This window comes from Eurytemora carolleeae, unplaced genomic scaffold (genome assembly GCF_000591075.1).
Source record: "Eurytemora carolleeae unplaced genomic scaffold, Eaff_2.0 scaffold129, whole genome shotgun sequence".
Classification (NCBI taxonomy): domain Eukaryota; kingdom Metazoa; phylum Arthropoda; class Copepoda; order Calanoida; family Temoridae; genus Eurytemora; species Eurytemora carolleeae.
In genome coordinates this window covers 438,622-458,734 of record NW_019396235.1, presented here as the reverse complement: position 1 = coordinate 458,734, position 20,113 = coordinate 438,622, and the positions used below count along the sequence as shown (strand labels likewise).

The following is a 20,113-nucleotide window of genomic DNA, read 5'->3' as shown; positions in this document are numbered from 1 at the left end:
AGCGCAAACAAATGAAACCATGTTTAAAAAGGAAGGATCTTTTGCCTAAAATTACGCAAGAAAATTCAGATTTTAATGCTAGGAAACAGATTTATAAATTTTGTAAATTGAAAAGTAAGAATTCATTAAAGAAAAATAAGATTCCAGAAAATTTTGATTTTGAAAAATGTTCAGATCAGTTCGAGAGTGTATTTAGACTAACTAAATGTTCTTCTGTTATAACAACTCGAAAAATATTTCTAACGTTCACATTCGGAGATGTCAAAATTTCTTTCACTTCACTGGCAGGATTCATGAAGTTGGAACTTGGTTCTCGATATATACGTTTCCGTTAGTCTCCGGTACAGCTGGTCGGCTGGTTATAATCCTAGATATTGAAATATTTTTTATTTAGTCTGAAAATCAAAAGCAGGTTTTTCTAATTTAAGATATTAAGAAAAAGAGAGGATCAAGCATTAATCTCAATGTTCACCATTCTAAAGTTTTCAGCTCAGGTTAAAGAATGAATTCTTACAAGAAAACTCGAGAATAAAAAGCGTACTATTAAACTCAAGTTATGACTTTAAACAGTCCAATAAGCATGAGACACAGCAATTGTCCAGCTTAATGAGAGATTGAATAAGTTACTAGTAATTGCTTTGTATCAGCATCAAATACAGTTCAGTATTGCTATATGGCCAATTTCTTAGACGTTCAACCATGGGTAGAACCGTATATGTCACACTATGGTTACACTTTGACAGAGCAGTGTAGATAGATATATACTACCTATAGTTTTGCCAATGGTAACATGAATAAGAAATTGGCCAATAATGTCGTCTTCTTATTCCACAGTTCTGGAAATCGTAAATTCTAAAACCGATATTACTTATCTAAATTTTAAACAAAATCGACTGAAAGATTATCATTTTCTTCGGCTCTAGAAGTATCGGTTTTAAAGGACTAACATATAGGATTTAGAAAAGCAAACCCTTGGGATTACAATAATGGAAGTGTACACTGTATACGTACAGTGTGTCTCACAAAATATTATAATCAAGAGGAAAATAAAAATCGTCTTTAATGTTAGATGACGAATTGTACATCAAAATTTAAAATGATTGTTCCAAGAATCAAAATGGAAAATTAGACTCGCCAATGAATGTAGCAATATTTATAGAAAATACCGTTTTCTTATTAGGAAATATTCATGTTTAAAGGGAAACACGATCTATTGAGATATGCACTGATACATTAATTGTGCTGTTGACACGGACATCTTTTGCTAAATAAGTTGGGTTAGGATGATCATTTTAGGAAAGTTTGTTAAACGAGACAATTAAATAACTTTTGAAATTTTGAGTTTTGATGAACCAGTTGTGGGCCATGATAAGCTGGGAGGGTGCTATGGAAACGCCTCAACACGGAAACGTCTCAACACGGAAATGCCTCAAAAAAAAGCGGAAACCCCTCAAAAACCGGTTTTTTTGAGACGTTTCCGCAATTTCTGCAAGAAAAACGGAAATCCCTCAAAACCCAGTTTTTGAGGGGTTTCCTCTTTATTTTGAGGCGTTTCCTAAAATTTTTGAGGGGTTTCCGCTTTTCACCTGACAATTATTTTTGAGGAATTTCCCAATATTTTTGAGGGATTTCCNTTAAAAAACGGAAACGCCTCAAAAAAAAGAGGAAACGCCTCAACAAAATAAAGTTTTAAAAGTTTTTTTTAAAAATCGGAAACGCCTCAAAAAAAAAGAGGAAACGCTTAAAAACTTTTTTCAAAAAACGGAAACGCCTCAAAAAAAACGGAAACGCCTCAAAAAAACCGGGTTTTGAGGGGTTTCCGCTTTTTTTGAGGCATTTCCGTGTTGAGACGTTTTCGTGTTGAGGCGTTTCCATTGCACCGTGACAGGCTATGTAAGATAGTTGAACTGAGTATGCAGTGTTGTGGTAAACTTCTTTCGGATTCATTTGAGACATATTAAACTTTTTAAAGATCTGTAAATCTTGAGTTTGAGATCAAATTCGACGTTCAAAACTCTTACTTTGGGGGTGGCTACGCTTTCAGAATTAGTTTTTTTAAATTATTAAATAACGACTACGAAAAATAAAGTAAAAATTATACAGTAATCTAATTGGATGGTTAGGAACATATTTCTCAAAAGAAATTTTTCAATAAATCAATGCTAAAATCGATTATTTCGTTTTCATTATTATACTGAATTTCTAATTTTCTTTGAATGTATTCGCAGATTTTTTCAAATTCTTCAAATGTCGTCTTTTCAATAATAATTCTAGAAAACCTGCGAAAATGTTTGTGAATAATAAGAAACCAGAATAATGCGATAATGGAAACTAATAATTGAATAAGATTACTTATTTTCGATGATAAGATTAATTTTTATTTTCTCAACATGTTCCTATACATGACGTCTGTAGTTTATTTATTGTAGAACTTCTTCACATTTTATGTCGTCGTTATTTAATAACTAAAAAAAATAATTCTGAAAACGTACGAGTTTTGAGCATCGAATTTGCGCTCAAACTCCGGATTTACAGGTCTTTAAAAGTTTTTATGTCTCAAAAGAATCCGAAGGTTTCCACAACATTGCATACTCAGTTCAACTACCTTACATAGCCGGTCACTACCTTTAAAAATCAAAAGTCGTCTTTCTTTTTACACAATTCCACCGGTCAAAGTCACAATTGTACATTGTATTATAGCGGGGATTTACTAACCTGACTACAGAGGGTACTGGTGTACTGGATAGTACTGTTGTACACAACTGTACTGGCAGGGAGCTACTAACCTAACTACAGAAGGAACTGGTGTACTGGTTAGTACAGCTGTACACAACTGTACTGGCAGGGAGCTACTAACCTAACTACAGAAGGAACTGGTGTACTGGTTAGTACAGTTGTACACAACTGTACTGGCAGGGAGCTACTAACCTAACTACAGAGAGAACTGGTGTAACTGTACTGGTTAGTACTGCTGTACACAACTGTACTGGCAGGGAGCTACTAACCTAACTACAGAGGGAACTGGTGTGCTGGTTAGTACTGTTGTACACAACTGTACTGGCAGGGAGCTACTAACCTAACTACAGAAGGAACTGGTGTACTGGTTAGTACAGTTGTACACAACTGTACTGGCAAGAAATCTTGGTTCTCAGAGGCCGCCATTGAAGACAATGAATCCTGAGACATCAACTTAATCTGATCAATCTCGGAGAAATGAACCTTCTTAGGACTGATATTTCCCTCGTTTGAATCTGAATCCGAATCTGAATCTACATCTACGCTAGGTTTCTTCAGCAAGGATTTGAGTGGTGTTGATCTACTGGTTGGACGGGTATCAGGGTTCTGGTCTTCAACCACATTATCCTTCATTTCAACCGGGATCCGGGGCCCAGTGATTATTGGTAGGTTGTGAGGAGGATTGTCTCTAGGTATATCCTGAGGTATGAACTCGATAACTGTGGTTTCTTCTATAGAACTTAGTTCTTCTAGTTCTCCTGTTGTTGGTATAGGAGTTACATTTCCTTAAGCAAAGAAAAATAAAGATTTTCCAAAAACAGAACATTAGCGATTTTGAAACATTATTGACTGTATTAAACCAAGATGGACGATTCTGAAACATTATTAACTGTATTAAACCAAGATGGACAATCCTGAAACATTATTAACTGTATTAAATCAAGATGGACAATCCTGAAACATTATTGACTGTATTAAATCAAAATTGACGATTTTGAAACATTATTGACTGTATTAAACCAAGATGGACGATTCTGAAACATTATTGACTGTATTAATCCAAGATGGACAATTCTGAAACATTATTGACTGTATTAATCCAAGATGGACAATTTTGAAACATTATTGACTGTATTAAACCAAGATGGACAATCCTGAAACATTATTAACTGTATTAAACCTAGATGGACAATCCTGAAACATTATTGACTGTATTAAACCAAGATTGACGATTATAAACCAATATGGACGATTCTAAACCAAGATGAACGTTTCTAAAACAAAGATGGATGATTCGAAAATAAGATGGATGATTCGAAAATAAGATGGATGATTCTAAAATAAGATGGACGATTCTAAAATAAGATGGACGATTCGAAAATAAGATGGACGATTCGGAAATAAGATGGACGATTCGAAAATAAGATGGACGATTCGGAAACAAGATGGAAGGTTCTCAAACAATATGAACGACTCTACAACAAACTGGATGATTATAAACCAAGATGGACGACTCTTAATCAAGTTGGACGATTCTAAAACAATATTCTGGAATAAAATAAGGGACCTGATGTTACGTCTAGCTGTAAAGGTAGATCTATCCCTATTGAGAAATCGTCCTCGTAACCAATACTATCCTCTTCCTCGTCCTCCTCCTCAGCAACAACCATCCTAGGCCGTCCTCGAGCAAACCTTCTCAGGGTACCTTGATCACCCTCAAGTTCTCCAATACCACCCAGAGTTAAGGAACCCCTTCCGGCAATTGCATCCTAGGAATGAATCTATTGTTTTAGGGTGGGGGAGGTTGTTTTACTTTGTTTGATTTATAGATAAAAAGAAACATACATGTTAGTGGGTTGATTTGCATTTTGAAATCATCCTAAATGAACGGAATTTAACTTTTTGGTTCAGAGTGCTCAGAGAGTAGTTATAGAGTAGAGTAGGAAAATATAAACAAAAACTAGATTCTTAACCTTAATATTTTGTAGATTTTGTGAAGACTCTCCATCCTTTCTTCCTTCCTTCCCTAGCTCCGGAGTTATAACTCGGAGTAAAGATTGAGCAAGATTCTTGACTGCTCCAGCCGTATCTTTAACAGTAGTAGCAGCAGATTCAATAATATCATCAGTAGATTGGTTTATTGAAGGATGCTGTGTGCTCTCTACAGAATAAAGGCCCAAGTTAGATTTTTAAAACTTTTTTGGAAAAATCTAGAAAGAGCAATAAAACTCTAAAATGCCTTTTTTATGAGTGGATTTTTTTTGTAATTTGACTAATGTTATATATACAGTGAGAACCAGAAAACTGTGGAATTGAAAGAATACTTTTAGAATCGAATTATGTTAGTGTACACACACCCATTTCACTTATTAAGGAATTTAAAGATACAGGGTGTCCCAATAAAGATGGGAATTCAGTGACGAATTCAATATCGTATTTATAAATAATTCTTTGATTTAGTATAGGGATACCTACTGAGAAAGCGTAATCCGTATGATTTTGGTCTGCTATGTTCACATTTTCTTTCATGTTTATGTTTTGATTGCATACGGTTGTACTTAGTAAAACAAGAATATTGCAGTATACAAACAGAGTAAACTTGTCCGTCTTCACTGTTCATCTTGCGGAGACATTATAGATACATCTTTACAGTCTTTTACCCTTTTCATAAAATAAACTCTAGCAGACATAATAATATTATGGTTTAAGAAATGCTAATTCATAACAAAGATGATTTCCAATTTGTCACTGAATTCCCATGTTTATTGGGACACCCTATACTTGTAAAACTATTAGATTTGTAACAACGTCAAATGCACTTAAAAATTACTTTATTGTCGTCTTCCGTTTCCACAGTTTTCTGGTTCTCATAATAATTTAAAATATGTTCGCAGAATTTACAAGAATTGTTGTTTAGTTAATAATTCTATGAAATTTAAGAGAAACCTGGTTGCAATGTGGTTAAATATGTTTAATAAAATACAGTTCATTTTTCTTACATGGTAATATTAATTTTAAATTGACACCAATATCTGATCAATGATGTTTTCATATCGTTGTTTCTCCAGCTTGAAAAAATGTTGAATTCTGAACATTTCTCTAAAGTGATTAGTGATTAGTGATTAGTGATTAGTGATTAGTGATTAGTGATTAGTGATTAGTGATTAGTGATTAGTAATTAGTAATTAGTGATTAGCGATTAGTGATTAGTGATTAGTGATTAGTGATTAGTGATTAGTGATTAGTGATTAGTGATTAGTGATTAGTGATTAGTGATTAGCGATTAGCGATTAGTGATTAGTAATTAGTAATTAGTGATTAGCGATTAGTGATTAGTGATTAGTGATTAGTGATTAGTGACTAGTGATTAGTGATTAGTGATTAGTGATTAGTGATTAGTGATTAGTGATTAGTGATAAGTGATAAGTGATTAGTGATTAGTGATTAGTGATTAGTGATTTGTGACTTCAGCCGAAATGTAAGTCACTTTAATAGAGTGAGGTAAATTGAAAATAATAATTTTTCTAAAAATAAAACTTGAATATCTAATTCCTTCCTGAGCTGAAAACTTTAGAATGGTGGATATCGAGATTAATGCTTGATCTCCTCTTTTTCTTAATCTCAAGAATAAATAATACTTTTTCTCCTCAGTTATTAATCTCCAGATTAATTAACCAATCGAGATTAAGGATATTCCATTCAAAAGTTTTCAGCTCTGATCGGATAAGAGTACTGATTTGAATCGGAAATCTATAAATAAAGGATCACTAATTACGCGAACAGTCTCTTTAAATGTATAAATGATCAGTTAGAAACAAAGAAGAATACAAAATATAAACTTTGAAGCTGTTTAGACCTTTTCCTAAAGATGATACATGAGCTTGCAGGAGTCTCAGGGTCTCGTCTAGATTAGCAACAGCCTCGGTTCCACCCTTAGGTTTAGGGTTCAACTCCGGTATTGAGATTTGACTGGTACCTGGAGCTAAAACCTTCTCTATATGTTCTTCTCTTATCTGAGATCTTTGATCCACAACTTGGATAATTTCATCTTGAGGATGGATACCGGATCCAGAGACTAAAACAATAAACTTTTTTTTAAAAGGTTGGAAAATTGAAAGAACTAATTGGTTTTCACAAACCAATCCTAATCCCTACATCCTTGAACCTGATGTTGAACCATCTTTGATATTTCAAACTACGAGTTCTGCTACATATCAGAAAATCAAAGTTTAAAGTACAAAAATTATAGCCTTTACCATTTTTGATCTTTCCTCCGACAGCATAAATGAATAAGAATTTTAAGATATCACAGATTTTTCTTTTTTCATTGTTATTACAGGCTATGTACGCAATAGAAAGGTTTGCAGATAGATCAGCGGGAAAATTTTTTAATTTATTAATAGAGAGAGAGGAAGCATGAAGCCCAATGTAAATCTATTATAGATATATAAATAAAAATAAACCTGGACAAATTCATTAAAAATAAACATCTCTCAAAGAATGTTACTCATTTAAAAATCAGGAATTTACTGTCTAGGAATTTAATTGATCAATTATTTCTTGTCATGAACCTTTGTTGGAAGAAAACAATGTATTCGGTTACAGACATTTTAAGTCATTTACATAAACACAACTTATATTAGATAATCTTCAAGCTTTATCGCCAAAAAGTGTGAAGAATACTCAAAGCATAGCAAAAATTGATTCTGTAATCTTTTAAAATGAAATTGAGATTTTGCCACAAACTAAAAATTTTCTTATCCCAATATCTTCGCAGCCTGATATTTCAAACCTAGACTATTTGATCTAACCGAATTCAAAGTTTGAAATGTCCAAGTTCTGAAACATCGGGTTGCAAAGATATAAGGATTAGAAAGTCAGAGTTTGTTGCAAAAACTCAATTCCTTTGCGTGTAAATGCAGATTGGACTTTATTCGAGTGAAGAAGTTGCACTTTAGCTTAATTGTATCAAATTCAATGTAATTTTTTTCAAGTTTTGGGGAAGTGGGGACTGGGAGAGGTTAAGCTATTTTTTTACCTGATACATTCAGAAGATTTAAGATAGGAGATTTTACATCTTTTTTCCTCTCCTCTTTTCTCCAGGGTACTGGACCATCTACATATTTATTATTGCTTGAATATACATGGTTGGGTTGGGTCAGGTGTTCCTTATCCTCCAGATCTGACCCTGTGATAATCATTCTTTTCTGTATTCTAGGAGAGTTGAGAGGAGAGAAGGATTTATAATTGTCTGGTTTAAGATAGGATGTAGCTCTATCCTTCACTAAACCAGTTCGAACATCTTTCCAGCGTAGAGAAGAGTGGATTTGATGATCTTCGTTATTTATGAAAATGTTTGCGTTTATATCCGGTTTCCGGGATTTTAGAAGATACTTGTTTGTGAACCTGACATTTTCGGAGATAGTTATTGGAGAGGGTTGCTGACTCCGGGTCATCCAAGGACTGGTCTTTGGAGATAGTTTAGGTTCAGAGCTCGCCGGGTTCGTGATTAAATTGATATCTTTTTTCGCAGGTTTGTAGTTTTCTGGACAATATAATTCAAGATTTTTCAGGTTCTGCTTTTTCTCCGTCGAAAGAGAAGTTTCTGTTTGAGTATTTGATTCATCTTTAAACACTTGAACAGGGTTAATATCACTAGTAGGGTTGGTTAGGTTAAGCAGAGTATTATTTTCTATTGAAGACTGGTTTTCACGAGCAGAACTTTGGTTTAGACTTGAGGAAGAAGGATTAACATCGGTAGAAGATGTGATTTCCCCGATAGAAGATTGATTTACACTGGCAGAAGATTGATTTATACTGGCAGAAGATTGAATAACACTTGCGGAAGATTTAACTACACTTGCGGAAGAATGAGTTGACGTGACGTTTGATATTTTAGAATTTTTAAATTTATTGTTTGAATTCAGATCTGGAGATGATCTAAAAGATGGTAAAGGAGATGACACCATTGCTCCTGAAGGTGATCTAGCTCCTAGAAAGTCCAAGGAGGCAATAGACGGTGACCTGCTCCCAATCTTAGACAAATGATCTTCTTTCTTCTTGTGAAATTCTTCAAGTTTTTCCCGCCTCTCATTTTCAACAGTTTGCTCTTTTTCAAACATTACTTGCCGCATTTTTTCTAATTGTTCCCGCATTTTCCTTTCTCTTTCATATTGAAACTTTTTCTCTTCTTCTCGAATTCTTTGCTCTTCTGCAATTTTTTTTCTTTCCTCCTCTTTCCTAAATCTTCTCAGTTGGATTTCTTTTTGTAGAATTTTGTCTTCCTCGTCTCTTTTTTTCTTTAATTCCGCTGCTCTTTTTAACGCTTCTGCTTCTTCTTTTTTTCTTTTCATATCTGCCTCTCTCCTCTTTCGTTCTTCTTCTTCTTTCTTTTTCAAAACTATTCGTTCTGCCTCTTCCTGTTGTTTTGCTAGTTTAATCCTGATTGAGTTCTCGTCCAACCCCTGCAAGTTTAGCTCCGTCGACACCAGCATGTTTGTGAGAAAATTTCTCCTGGTTGCCTCGATAATCTTCTCTTCCTGGAGTTTGAAAACATTCTCCGAACTGGTCCCTGAACAGTACATATATATATATATATATATATATATATATATATATATGTTAAATATGCTTTAGAATATATGCAGATACTGGACTACAGTAGGACCCTTTAAACTTAGGAATAAGAAGACGACATTTAACCCATCTTATGTGAATTTAATGTTTTTAATAGGGTTCCCAGTAGCCTGAATTCAACATTTTAAGTTAAACTGATCCTAATTGTCGATATTTTATTCCAAAGTTATGTATACAAAGAAAACAGCTTTTTGTTTTTGAGAATTTATAAAAATTGATATTGCTTTTTTATTTTTATTTTTAACTTTGTTGCATCAAAATGTGTTTTCAATAAAAATTGGAGTAAAAAGTGCATACTCAACAAGTTTGTAAAACAATATTTTCCGATGCAAAATTAGCTCATTAGCTCACCGTAGGAATATGCAATGTCGTCTTCCATATTTTCATCAACATTAACAGGCACTGCTTTGTAAACTCCGCTGGGATAGATTCCGAACCCGGGAATAGGTTCAGGAGGCAGAGAGCACATCATCTCCTTTAAATAGATAATTGAAAATCATTATACTACATACTATTTTTATAAATATGTCAGCACACTGTATATATAGGATTGTGTCAGCACACTGTATATATCAGCACACTGTATATATGGAATTGTGTCATCACACTGTATATATAGGATTGTGTCAGCACACTGTATATATAGGATTGTGTCAGCACACTGTTTATATAGGATTGTGTCAGCACACTGTGTATATAGGATTGTGTCAGCACACTGTGTATATAGGATTGTGTCAGCACACTGTATATATAGGATTGTGTCAGCACTCTGTATTAGGATTATGTCAGCAAAGTGTATATATATAAGGGATTTTTTCAGCAGACTGAATATTTATATAGGATTGTATCAGCAGACTGCATATTTATATAGGATTGTATCAGCAGACTGCATATTTATATAGGATTGTATCAGCAGACTGCATATTTATATAGGATTGTATCAGCAGACTGCATATTTATATAGGATTGTATCAGCACTATCTTTAAATGTGTATTTGTCAGAACTTCTAGTATTTTTCAAACAGACTGTTTGTCCCATCTGTATAGAACTTGTACTAAATATTAAATCGTGCTTGGTTAGAAGACGCAATTAAAAAATAAGTATAAAAGTTTAGATGTTGTTTAAACTAGTATTTGATCTGGACTGAGGGCCAGTTACTACACGATACACTAATCACACTGTTCAGTATTCAACTATTTTAAATATTGACATTTTTAGTTTTAATTGCAGCAACACGTTTTATTTAAATACAGTGTTTAGTTATTTAAATAGATTGAATCTATTTAAATCTGTACTCCGGCATAACCGTTAAAAGTTTATTGTTCCAAAATATAAAATGTTTTAAAAATATAACAAATACTGGAATGCATAATCTAAATTTATTTATTTTCTCAAACTTTTTGAAATCATTAAAATTACCGAGTGATTCATTAAATTAAAATTAGGTTTAGTAATTCTTTTTACGATATTTTCAGCAGAAATTCTTACAGAGCATGTATATTTTTTAGTTAGCTATTTATGCATAATATTACATGTTTCAAAGAGCTTCTTGGCCTTATATAGTCAATATACTTTTTCGTAATATTGAACTTGCTTTTATTGTGTTTTTTCTGTAAGTTTTATTTCGTTCACAATAAAACAGTAATAGCAGAATTTCCTGTTTATTTGTCAAGTTTCAAAGTACACTTATTCAGAATATTTGAAGTGAGAGGTCTTTTCTAAACCTTAACCAACCTTGGGGCCATGTTGGGTCCCACACAAAATTTTGGCTTAAAATCTTTAGCCATTTCGCTATTTATTGTTAGTATCCAACAGACGGCTGAACCGATCGGGCACAAATTTCTGTAGGGACTCTTATGAAAACAAGAAAAATTCTTAAACTGTTATTACGGAGTTATAAAAGAAACATTTGCTAAATGAAATTGATTTTAGAGAGGTGCGCGCAAAGTATCCTAGTAGTAATAGATTTTAAAATAGCCCATATCATTATTCAGTAGTGTACTATAGTTTAGTCTAGTATAGTCCAGTGTTATGGAATATATTTTCATTAATGAATGAGAATTGTTTCCGGTTATGCAAAGGTCAGAGATAAGAGAGTTACAGAGATTGATTAACACCTATAATATGCGATATTTCCCACACCATGTTCTATTGTGTACAAGTACTGTACACGACCAATCAGGAGTCATCAGGGATATTTAAGGATCCTTTGAATAGGAAATGCAAAATCTTTAAAAATAGACAATATTCATAAACGTTATGTTTTATGTTTAAAATTGGAGTATTTCTTTAAAAGTTGTAAAACTTAACCCCTGAATGCAACAAGTGGCCAAGAGATGTCAGTCAAGAACATTACATGGAACCGTAGCATGGCGTGCCGGGACACTATAGGCCTGCTCAGCCTATCCAGGTAGAGTGTATGAGCAGTCTGTGTAGTCTGTGGTAAATGTATATATATTTTATACATTTATATATAGGGCGTGAACTGAATTGTAGGGAGAGGAGAAATAATGGATTTATATAGTTTTATTAATAAACTAGCTTGGGAACCCATCTTTGCCAGAAACTGAACTATCTCTATAAATCAGTCAAGGAGTTCCTAAGTTATGATCGGACATACAAACAAACAAACAGAGATTACTACTTTTTATATATACTAGCTTGGGAACCCAGCGCATCCCAGTATAATAAAGGTTTCTCCCTTTTACACGTTCACCCGCATTTGAACGATTTTACCAGGAAACTGAATTTTCGCTATAAAAGTCGACACACTCAACTTAGAATCTCAAAACCAAACTAAGAACATTCCCGTGGGTCTTCTGAGTTCCCCAATCAAAAATTTGATACAGGGGTTCCTAAGTTGTGATCAGACAAACAAACAGGCAGATAGACAGACAGACAAAAAGAGATTTGAACTTCTATATATAAATTTGGCTTGTCTGTCTGTCTGTTTGTTTGTTTGTATCCAATAAACGTCAAAACGGCTGAACCGATCGGGCCCAAATTTTTTGTGGGACATCACGTGATCACAGGGAAGGTTTATGAATGATAAAAATTTAAAAAAAATGTGCTTTAAAGGTTTTAATTTTGTAAAAAAAAAAAATTCTTGAAAAGCCGCGAATTTTTTTTAAATCAGCAAAAAAAATTTCTTCTTTGTTTTAAAACGTAAACAAAAAGAACATGTTCACAATTTAAATAGAAGATGGGCGCGAAGCGCCCTAAAAGCCTAGTTATGTATATATAGATATTTTTAAACAAACTCACCTCTGTTTTGATTAGAAGTGTAGGAAGAGGAGGAGGAAGGGTGGAAGGTAGGGAAGGGGGTGTAGGGCTTGGACTTGTTGTTCGTAGTGCTTGAGTAGGTGGTGGAGGGCTTGGGCTAGGAGTCCTTACTGCTCGGACTATTAGTCTTCGTCGAGCAGGAGGAGTTGATGTTAGCTGCGTGGAATAAGAAGTAGGAGTAGATGAGGTTCTTTCTTTTATAGGAGTAGGAGTAGATGAGGTTCCTTCTTCAATAGGATTAGGAGTAGATGAGGTTCCTTCTTTTATAGGAGGAGGAGTAGATGATAGTCCTTCTTTAAGAGGAGTAGGAGTAGATGAGGTTCCTTCTTTTATAGGAGGAGGAGTAGATGATAGTCCTTCTTTAATAGGAGTAGGAGTAGATGAGGTTTCTTCTTTAATAGGAGGAGGAGTAGATGATAGTCCTTCTTTAATAGGAGTAGGGGTAGATATGATTCCTTCTTCAAAAGTAGTAGAACTAGATAATAGTCTTGCAGAACTTGGAGTAGGGGTAGATGACGATCTTGCAGAACTAGAAGTAGGAGTAGATGGTGGTCTTGCAGAACTAGGAGTAGGAGTAGATGATGGTCTCCCAGAACTAAGAATATGAGTAGCTGATGGTCTTGCAGAACTTGGAGTAGGAGTCGATGATGTTTGTACTGTAATATGAATAGGAGTAGATGATGGTTCTATAGTACTAGAAGTAGGATTAGATGTGAAACATGCTGGAGTAGGGGTCAAAACCAAACCAGAACTTGGAGTGATTCTTCCAGGAGTAGGTGTAGAGCTCATCCTACCCAGAGTTGAAACTGAACCTGGAGGATTTGGGAAAAACCCTGTTAGAGTAGAAGTTGAACTTGAAGTAGTAATAGTTGAACCTAAAGAAACAGAAATAGACTCTGGTTCATCAATGGGAGTGGGAGTTGAAGCCGATGGAGTAGGAATTAAACTTTCTAGAGCAGAAATAAAATCTGCAGGAGTGGAAGGAGAGCTAAGTCCTATATGAGTAAGAGCAGTTAAACTAACTCCTCTTCTAGGAGTGGAGGGAGACTCAAAACCTCCTTTTATCCAGGAGTGTGATGTACTTCGTCGTGGAGGTATCGGAGCTGGAGGAGATGTAGGTCGAGGAGGAGCAGGACGGGGTGGAGTTCTTTCAGATCTTGCTTCAGGTGGAGGACTAGGTAGAGACCAGGTTTCAGCTTGCTCCAGGTTGGTTTGATGACTAGGAGGAGGTGGAGGAGGTAACTCCTGGAGTACCGTTGATGTGAGGGTTGGATCAGGTATAGGAGGAGGAGTAGGAGGAGGTGGAGACAAACAGGATACCTCTGATGGAAGATTTGTTTTAGGTTTATCGGATACAGGGAGTACAGGATCCTCAAGAGAAACCATTTCTATTCTCCTACAGGACGAGTACAGTTGATCAGGCTCAAACGGAACAATCTCGGGAACTTGATGAGTTCCTTCACGTGTACTTCGGGAGGATGCAGGACGGCTCAGGGTTCGTCTAATATCAGGGTTGGTTACAGGATCCAGGGCTTGAGAAAACTGGGTTGTAACCGCCTGTGCAGCAGCTAAGAGTTCTCCATTCTTGACCGGTGACAAACTGATTTCAGTTTACGTGTAAATTCAACTTTTTATAAGACAAGTGTTGTATTTCAACAGCGAATAATTGGAGGATAAAAACATGACGCCAATTCTAAATTTAATCAAAACAAGGTCAAGTTTTTTAATAAGATAAACTGGTTAAAGATTGGAATTTATACGTTCCTAGGAGGTCTGAATATCCTATTCTGATTATCCGGTTGAAGTAGGACGGATATATTTAGCTCAGGACGGAGTACATCGGAGTTACTGTCTTTACTTTCATTTTCAAATATTTCTCTGAATTTTTCATCTTTCTCAGTATTTTGTGCTGACTCTGCGTTCTCTCCTAATCTCTCTGCTCCGATAAGTTTTCCATCTTCAGGGATATTTATCCTGGTGTCTGAATCTGGACCTGGAGTAATCCGTCCTGTGCACAGATCAAACGAGTTCTCCGGTTTGATTATCGGAAAATCCGCAGAATTCTCGATCAAAAAATCCTCAATATTTTCCAGTTCTTCAGAAACATTGTTCTGAATTACGTGTGTACTTTCAAGGTTTTCTGGATTCGTTTCCGTTTTCATTTCAATGTTGTCATTTGACATTACGTTTTCACTTTCTATTTTTTCCGATTTTTCTTTTTCAATTTTTTCCGTTCCAAATTCAATTCTGTGAAAGAAAATTTCTTCTTTATTATCTTCAATTCTTATATCTGTACAGTAAATTGATTCTATTTCCTTTTCTTCTCTGGTTTCCATTCTTTGTTCCGAGTTGCTTTTTAAAAATAGTTTTTCTTTCGTTTTTTCTTCTTCTTTATTTTCCTCCAATTTTTCATTCTGAAAACTTTCTTCACAATTTTCAAAGTTTGTAAGATAAACTTCTTCTTCATGTTTAAAATTTGTTTCTTGGTTCATCCTCGATACTTCTTTTAGTTTTTCATCTTCTTCTTTTCTTACTCCACCTTTCCTTTCATTGTTCAGCTCTACCTCTTCTCTCTCTAGGTGAACCCTGAAACATAATTCATTAAATACTCTTAATAATATTTGTTAGGACTCATTGTTTCTAGTTTTCCGTCTTAGAGGGGTTAGATAGGCCTAGTTCTCCTAGAGGGGTTAGATAGGCCTAGTTCTCCTAGAGGGGTTAGATAGGCCTAGTTCTCCTAGAGGGGTTAGATAGGCCTAGTTCTCCTAGAGGGGTTAGATAGGCCTAGTTCTCCTAGAGGGGTTAGATAGGCCTAGTTCTCCTAGAGGGGTTAGATAGGCCTAGTTCTCCTAGAGGGGTTAGATAGGCCTAGTTCNTATTTTCACCCCTTTCATCATTAAGAGGAAATAGTTGAAAATGCTAATACAATCATGTTTTGATGAAATTTGTTTTGAATTCTTGGCAAATTTTTTTTAATTACTTAAAATTTATGAAACTTTGATAATTTTGGTATGATTAAAAAAATTCGTTCAGACCATATATGTACAATATACATTTACATTGGATGTATACATCTTCTATATAATAGAACAAGATATTCGTATAGATATATATGTTGCTCATATAGCCGGCCAAACGGCTGGACCGATCTGGCTGAAATTTTTTGTGGACACTCATGAGTGGCCAGGGGTGTGAAATATTTTTGTTCTCAATTTTTTTCTTCAAAAATTTCTCTCTTTTTCCACGGGCAACGCCGGGCTTTTCAGCTAATATTGTAAATTATGAAAATCGCCATGTAAATACATCAAAATAAAAACTAAAAAAGGCATTAAATCATTTTCTTGCTCCAGGTAGAGTTAAATAAAAAGTTTTAATATGGACATTCGTTAAAATGAAAAATATTGATTGTTTGATTTGATGAAATGAATTATAGTAGCGGACGAAAGGTGTCACTGTTTAGTGTTTAAAAATAATAATTGAAGCGTGAAAATCATGAATAATTAATATGACGAATATTAGAGTAACTTTCTAACCACTCTACATTCAACTTTAGTATTCAATCTTCCTTAAATTATTTTAAAACGTAACTGATTTCTCAATTTTATAATTCCTATTTCTTTGGAACGAGATGTTTCAAACCATCTTTGATATTTGAAACTTTTGCTATATGATCTAGTAGAACTCACACTTCACAGTTTGAAATATCAAAGGTCGTCGACATCATGTTGCAAAAATATAAGGATTTTAATATTTTAATATCACAAAATAAAAGGAAAAAGATTAAATATGTTGGAATGATTGGTAAATTCTATTTATATTATTTTGAACACAGTATACAGATTACGCACACACAAAACTCCGCTATCACAATAAAATTTGAGTTATTTTGTCCGAATTTATGTTTTTTTACCATTGCATCTTAATTTCAATTCTTTGGTCTCGCATCGTAAATTTCAAGATCAAGTCAATACATTAACTCCGTATATTGGGTATTTTATAGTTTAAAAACAACAGTTTTAGAAATTCACCACAGTTTTTAGAAAGCAACTTCTATACTTTTCTGCTTTAACTTCTATTGTATACAAGGTGACCCATAAAGGATGAGACTTCAGAGACGACTGTACGAACATTTTTCATTGATTATATTTTAATATTCGTGATTATTTAGGGCTGTAAACTTGGTTTTTCATTGTCCATCATTTGATTTATTAGTAAAAATAAGTTTGGTTAAAGGGAATGTTAATTCACAACTGTACCCTTGAAACCTTTATCTGATGTGATTGATAGAGTCGTTTCTCTGACTTAAAAAGCGTTTAATTCTGACAATTCTCACATTGTTTTCCAACAACAGAAATGTTAACGTCACTTTTGCAGAGAAATCACAAATGAAAATAAACAGTTTTCGAGCACAAAAACATGGATATCTAATTCATTTATACTAGAACAGACAAAGCTATTTAGAGTATCTGTGAATCAGACAATCCATTGTACTTATGGAGGGTCACTTGAAATTAGGTTTACATTCCCTTAGGGAAGATCAAAATTCTTCAGATCGTCATATTTAAAGAGTTTCAGAGGTCTTCATTACAGTCTCATCTTTTGTACAGAGTGTCCCACGAAACATAACAGTTGGTAAATATAGTTTAAAATGTCTTCTTCCATAATTAGCTAAGTGGTAGTTTGATACCAAAAATAAAAATAAAAAATATTATATGGCAATAATGTAAAAGTTAAATTGATTTAAAACTAAAATAAATTAGAGTAAAATATTTGTTAACGAAATAAACTGCAAAAGTCTTCAATATCTAATACAGTATATGGAAGATAATTAAGTGGTGTAATGTATATCCCCTGAAAATTTAAAATAAACAAAACTTGTGTTATTACATATTAATACTAATTAAAGGAAATAGTACCGACGTATTTGATTCCGTATATTGTGGCAACAGATTCCGTATATTATGGCAACAGATTCCGTATATTGTGGCAACAGATTCCGTATATTATGGCAACAGATTCCGTATATTATGGCAACAGATTCCGTATATTGTGGCAACAGATTCCGTATATTGTGGCAACGGATTCCGTATATTATGGCAACGGATTCCGTATATTGTGGCAACGGATTCCGTATTATTGTGGCTAAGGATTCCGTATTTTTGTGGCTACGGATTCCGTTATTGTGGTTACGGATTCCGTATTAAATTGTGGCTACAGATTCCGTATAAAATTGTGGCTACAGATTCCGTACATTTTGGTTACGGATTCCGCATTATTGTGACTACGGATTCCGTATTATTGTGGCGACGGATGCCGTATCATTGTGACTACATATTTCGTATTTTTAATTGTGGCTTCATATTCCGTATTATTAACTGTGGCTACATATTCAGTATCATTAACTGTGGCTACGGATTAGAATTTGGGATAGATGGGAGAATATACTTTTATGGAGCAGCTTAATTCGTGTATCTTCAGTGATTATTAGAAAACACTGAAATAGGAAGACGACTTTATAGCAATACTTAGTGTATTTGATCGTGTTACAAAGTAAATAGTTTTAATACAGATACTTATTACATCACTAGTCAAGCGAAATGGGTCTGTTTACACTGCACAATTGCTGTGTCCCATGCTTATGACTATTCAAAGTCGTCTTCCTGTTTCAGAGTTTTATGGTTATTACTGAATTGTATAAGTTAGTTTAACAATATACACAATACATATAAGGTTTATAAATAGAAGAAAAAAACTTATCATTATCATAATCATTATTATTATTATTTAATGAGTTACCTAGTTTCAGGATGATTTTCAGGATTTCTTAATTTTCTCTTTGGTGGCGGAGTTTTGGGTGGAAGAGAGTTCTCCGTCCTAACCCTGTCCTCCCAGTAGGAACAGTTTAACCTGCCTGGATTAAACCCTCGTCCTGCTCGTGATATGGAGTCAGGTTTAAGCTGACCCTCCCACCGTCGATCCATACTTCCATCCCGTCGTCTTAAACTTCCTCGTCTACTCAATCCTTCTCTCTCATCCTCCGCCTCCTCATCCCCTCTGCTTCTTCCATCCTCCCCTCCTCTTCTCCAACCGTCCTCCACTCCTGCTCTCCTAAAACTGCTGCTTCTGTATACTCCTACCTTCTCAACCTGGTTTCTCTCAGAAGATTCGTAGGAACGGGTTCTGTACTGCACAATCTTTGACAAACGCTTCTCAGGCCTAGAGAATAAAAAATTAAAATGAGTTTTGGATTAATTCTTACGATGAAGCCCATAAAATTGTGGAATCGGGAAAAAAGTGTTAGACTCAAGTTATAATTATAAACGATCCAATGAACTTAAAACACACTATAAATGTACTGTGTATGCACAGATCCATTTCTCTTGATAAGCTAATATTCATCTACTGGTAAAATATTTTCTAGAAGACATCAGATACAAGATTTGCTTAAATGTCGTTCACAGTTTATAGATGCCGATGTAGATTATTTACCTGTGCCGTTGTTTAGATAAATCTTTGTTGAGAAGATTTTCTTCGTTATGATGATGATCATCATCATCTGTATTCTTCATGGTTTCAAGAGCATCTGATGATTTATCTTTTACATGAAGGTCGTCTTCATTTGCATCATCAGTCGTAGTATAGTTAGTTTCAGGAGGATTAGTAGCTTCAGTAGAATCATTAATGTTAGTATCATTAGGTTCATTAGGTTTAGTAGGTTCAATATCAAAAACTATTATTGGTTCAGCTCGGAGAATATCCATCGTTTCATCTCCAGCAAAACAAGTTTCTGTTTGCACCTCTCCCATTACATCAATCTCGGTTTGGGTTTCTCCGATCAAGCCAGTTTCAGTTTGGTTTGGTCTGCTCAACCCAGTTTCAGTTTGGTTTAGTTCGTTCAAAGTTTCAGTTTGGTTTGTTCCGCTCAAACCGGTTTCAGTTTGATTTGTTCCGCTCAAACCGGTTTCAGTTTGGTTTAGAGCGCTCAAACTGGTTTCAGTTTGGGTTAGTCCGCTCAAACCGGTTTCAGTTTGGTTTATTCCAGTTTCTAAATCCGAAATACCAGCTTTTTCCATGATTAGGAATTTTTGATAGAGAAATTAAGAATGTTAAATTTCGCTCTTTATTCAAAAAAAGGCCAAAAACATTCTGAAAATGAGAGAAGAATATGATTAGAAATACTAATATTAATCAAAACAAAACGTTGCAACCTGATGTGGTAAGCATTTGATATTTATTTGATCTGACAGTATTTATAAAGGGTGTACATTTTAAAAGGTTCCCATCTACCATTTCTTCTCTAATTTTTATAAATCTATGAATATTAAGCTGAACATTTTCTAAATCATATACATACACATGAGGAAGAAGTTTTCATTGACCAAAGATGGATCCTGTATTAAAAAATGATTTAAAAGTCCAAAAGTTGACTTCGTTTAGAAGCTTCCATTTGCCAGCGTG

The 20,113-nt window shown here is 34.4% G+C and overlaps 1 protein-coding gene across 3 annotated transcripts; it reads right to left on the bottom strand.

The window, feature by feature from the left end:
- Positions 1-175: 175 nt before the first annotated feature.
- Positions 176-19,801, bottom strand: LOC111698990 (uncharacterized). 3 transcript variants are annotated; one of them, XM_023469501.1, is made up of 12 exons: positions 19,145-19,801; positions 18,452-18,871; positions 14,420-15,241; positions 12,638-14,255; positions 9,724-9,847; positions 7,775-9,307; positions 6,593-6,811; positions 4,710-4,897; positions 4,304-4,505; positions 3,124-3,521; positions 2,858-2,904; positions 176-367 (listed from the first exon to the last, which is right to left on the bottom strand). In XM_023469501.1, the coding sequence occupies exons 1-12, from the start codon at positions 19,726-19,728 to the stop codon at positions 292-294; spliced, it is 6,231 nt and encodes a 2,076-aa protein (XP_023325269.1). In that variant the 5' UTR covers positions 19,729-19,801; the 3' UTR covers positions 176-291. The 3 variants fall into 3 exon arrangements, with proteins under 3 accessions (XP_023325269.1, XP_023325267.1, XP_023325270.1); XM_023469499.1 differs by lacking the exon at positions 2,858-2,904 and having other exon boundaries at positions 3,077-3,521; XM_023469502.1 differs by lacking the exon at positions 2,858-2,904 and having other exon boundaries at positions 3,077-3,521; positions 6,599-6,811.
- Positions 19,802-20,113: the final 312 nt, after the last annotated feature.

Excerpts from the sequence above, each read along its gene's own strand:
- LOC111698990 (XM_023469499.1), bottom strand. The coding sequence starts at position 19,728 with ATGGAAAAAGCTGGTATTTCGGATTTAGAAACTGGAATAAACCAAACT. Across the intron at positions 14,256-14,419 it reads AGGATATTCAGACCTCCTAG|TTTGTCACCGGTCAAGAATG; the intron begins GAACGTATAAAT and ends AACTGAAATCAG. Across the intron at positions 3,522-4,303 it reads ACAGCTAGACGTAACATCAG|GAAATGTAACTCCTATACCA; the intron begins GTCCCTTATTTT and ends TCTTTGCTTAAG.